The sequence below is a fragment of the Panicum virgatum genome, chromosome 5K, assembly GCF_016808335.1.
Source record: "Panicum virgatum strain AP13 chromosome 5K, P.virgatum_v5, whole genome shotgun sequence".
Taxonomy (NCBI): domain Eukaryota; kingdom Viridiplantae; phylum Streptophyta; class Magnoliopsida; order Poales; family Poaceae; genus Panicum; species Panicum virgatum.
The window spans coordinates 43807295-43810231 of NC_053140.1; the positions used below are offsets into that span (position 1 = coordinate 43807295).

The 2937-nt window shown below is 59.9% G+C and overlaps 1 protein-coding gene across 1 annotated transcript; it reads left to right on the forward strand.

The window, feature by feature from the left end:
• The first annotated feature begins 872 nt into the window (after positions 1–872).
• On the forward strand, positions 873–2537 carry LOC120710132. Its single transcript, XM_039995799.1, has 2 exons — positions 873–1945; positions 1994–2537. The coding sequence occupies exons 1-2, from the start codon at positions 873–875 to the stop codon at positions 2535–2537; spliced, it is 1617 nt and encodes a 538-aa protein (XP_039851733.1).
• The last annotated feature ends 400 nt before the right edge of the window (positions 2538–2937 follow it).

The following is a 2937-nucleotide window of genomic DNA, read 5'->3' on the forward strand; positions in this document are numbered from 1 at the left end:
CCCCTCGCCGTGTGACGGCCGTCGGCTCTGGGTTGGAAAGGGGTGTTGGCAAAAGCCTTGGATCCGCTTGCGGACCGATGATGATGACGCCCGCGAGCGCCGTTTACCTTCTTGAAGGCGTCATCCTTCCGCCCTTTTCCTCCCTCGCCAGCTTGCCTTCCATGTAAAAATCTAGACCATGTTTGTCGGACGATGATGGCGCCTGTGGCGTCGTTTCCTTCCTGAAGGCGTTGTCTTGTAAGCTTTGCTGGTGGCGGTCATCTGCTCTCTTCTGAGAGTTTCTGCTTCTGCGCCTGCCTTCGTTTCATTTCATCTGCATCGTCTAGGTCGCGCTTGGTCGTCGGATTCTCTTCGCTAGCGGATGCTTTGTCGCCGTTCCGGTCTGGTGGATGCTTTGCTGCCATCAGTCGCGTTGGTTCAAGTATGCTTCGGGCAGATGCTTTGCTGCCGTGGTTGGTTGTGCGGGTGGATGCTTTGCCACCTTTGTTAGGTCGTAGACCTTTGCACCTGAACGTTGTTGTTTCTGCTTGCAGGTTCAGTGGTTGGATTCTTGTTAGAGGGGTGGGTTGTGCCCTTTGTCTTCTCTGTTTTGCTCTGCTGTTGTTCGTGTTATCGTTGTGTTTCCTCGCTTATGTGTACGTTTTTTAGTGTTTCTCTACTTTTAGTCTTTTGTGCTCTTGTGCTGGTCAAGCTCTGCTTGACCGCATCGAGATTGTGTCTGTAACTATTTTCTTCTTAATGAAAAACGTGTTCAGACACGGTCGCGAAAAAAGGGAGGCGGCGGTCGTCGCCGAGGGCCGCTGGGACTCCGCCCTGAGCGCGCTCTGCCTCCGGTCCTCGCCCCGGTGCAGGAGTAGGACTGCGACATCGGGATGAACTTCTGGTTCCCGGCCGTTTGGACGGTCCGGGACCGGAGCATTGTCGCCGGCGCGCTTTGGAACGCCAGCCACGAGACAGCCGGGAGCAGCACCGCCGCCGCCGCTGCGATATCGGCGTGGAGCATCGACTTCGAGAGCAACAGAGGCAACTTCTCCGACCTGAAGTACAGGTACACGATGGTGGATGAGGCGAGGCAGCGCTACTTCGTAGACGTGTTGAGAAGCCACAGGAACAAGACCAAGAAGGGGCGTTTCCCGGCAACCAACTATTCCTACCATGACTTCGAGTTCCGTTTCTTCACGGGTAAGGGTAGCGGCGGCTCGGAGATCGGCGAAGCCCAGCCGGTTACCATCGGCTCGGCGATGGTCTACGGGGACAGGCTCGCCGCCGACGCCTCCTTCTCCCGGCACGGCGAGGTCGACATGGAGGAGCTCGGGCTGCTGCCCGTCAGCTACAACATCCACATCCGCCATGTTCCTCCGAATCTGAACCCGATGCGTCTCAACCTGACGACCATGGTCACTATCGAAGAACGCGTGGTCACGGCGGAGGGCGTGTACGACCCTGCGACGGGCGTCCTGTGCATGATCGGCTACCAGGAGCTCGCCGGCAGCGGCTCGACGGACTGCCGGACACTGATCACCGTGCAGTTCGTCTCGCTGGACGCAAAGGCGCGGGGCCACGGGAGAGGGGTGATCAGCAGCCTGAGGCCCCGGGCGGACCCTCTCTTCTTCGACAGGATGGACGTCGTCCTGTTCGGGATGTACGCCGAGCAGGCCGCCGAGTCGGTCTCCCGGATGGACATGGAGAGCGCCATGCTCGTGGCCTCCGCGACGCTGCCATGCGTCTTCACGGCCCTGCAGATCCTCCGCGCCAAGAGGAGCCCCGAGGCGTCCGCGGCCACGTCCATCACCATGCTCGTTGTCTTGGCCCTGGGCTACGCCGCCCCGCTCGTGATCGGCGCCGAGGCCCTGTTCGTGAGCAGGGGAACCGAGTACGCGCCGTTCCTGAGGAGATTGCCGGGCGAGCTGAGGCAGGCGATGCTGCGGGCGCCGGCACTGATCGCGTTCGTGCTGTAGCTGCGCCTCCTTCAGCTGACCTGGTCCGCCCGGAGATCGGCCGCCAGCCGGAGCAAGGCCGAGACGGCGGCGGCGGCGGAGAGGAAGGCGCTGATCTGGGTATGCCTGCCGCTGTACGTGCTCGGCGGCGCGCTGATCGTCGCCGTTCACGCGTCAAGCGGGCGCGGCGCGGCGCTGGAGGAGGATTTCCTCGCCATACGCGTCGGCCCGGAGCCGGCCACGCTGTGGGAGGACCTCGCGTCGTCCACGGGGATGGCGCTGGACGGGTTCCTGCTCCCCCAGGTCGCCATGAACGCGTTCGCGGGCGGCGGGGCGAGCGCCGTCGTCTCGCCGTGGTTCTACGTCGGCGGCACCGTGGTCCGCGCGATGCCGCATGTCTACGACGCGATCAGGGCCCGCGGATACGTGCCGAGCGCGACGCCGTCGAACGTGTATAGAGCCCCCGTGACGACCGGTTCGGCGTCACGTGGGACGTCGCCGTGCGTGCGGCGCGACGGTGCTCGCCGTGCTGCTGTTCTTGCAGCAGCGGCTTGGTGGCGTCTTCTTGTTCGGTTCGCGGAGGAGATCAAGCGAATATGAGATGGTCTCGACTCAACTGGAGCATTAGTTATCTTGGTCTAATTTAGTAATTTTCCAGGTCAAATGAGATCCGGCCGGACGGCCGGTTTCCTGATATCAGGTTTCATTCCATATAGAACTAGCAAGATGACCCGCACAAATTGCACGGGTAGCTAGTTTTTTCATGCTAACATTTATATGTGGGTACGCTTATTGTCCTTTTTGGTGGCAACTTTAAAAATGACATGGCCTGAGTGAGAGAGTCGATACGGTGTTCCAATACATTTGATCCTCATTCTGTTTCTGCGGGTTGATCCTTCGCTCTCTCTACTTTGTAGTTTTCTATTGTTTGCATCGATGATGCCGTCTCTAATTAATTTCATCGCGAGGATAGTTCCATGCATTGTCTCACTTGTCTATC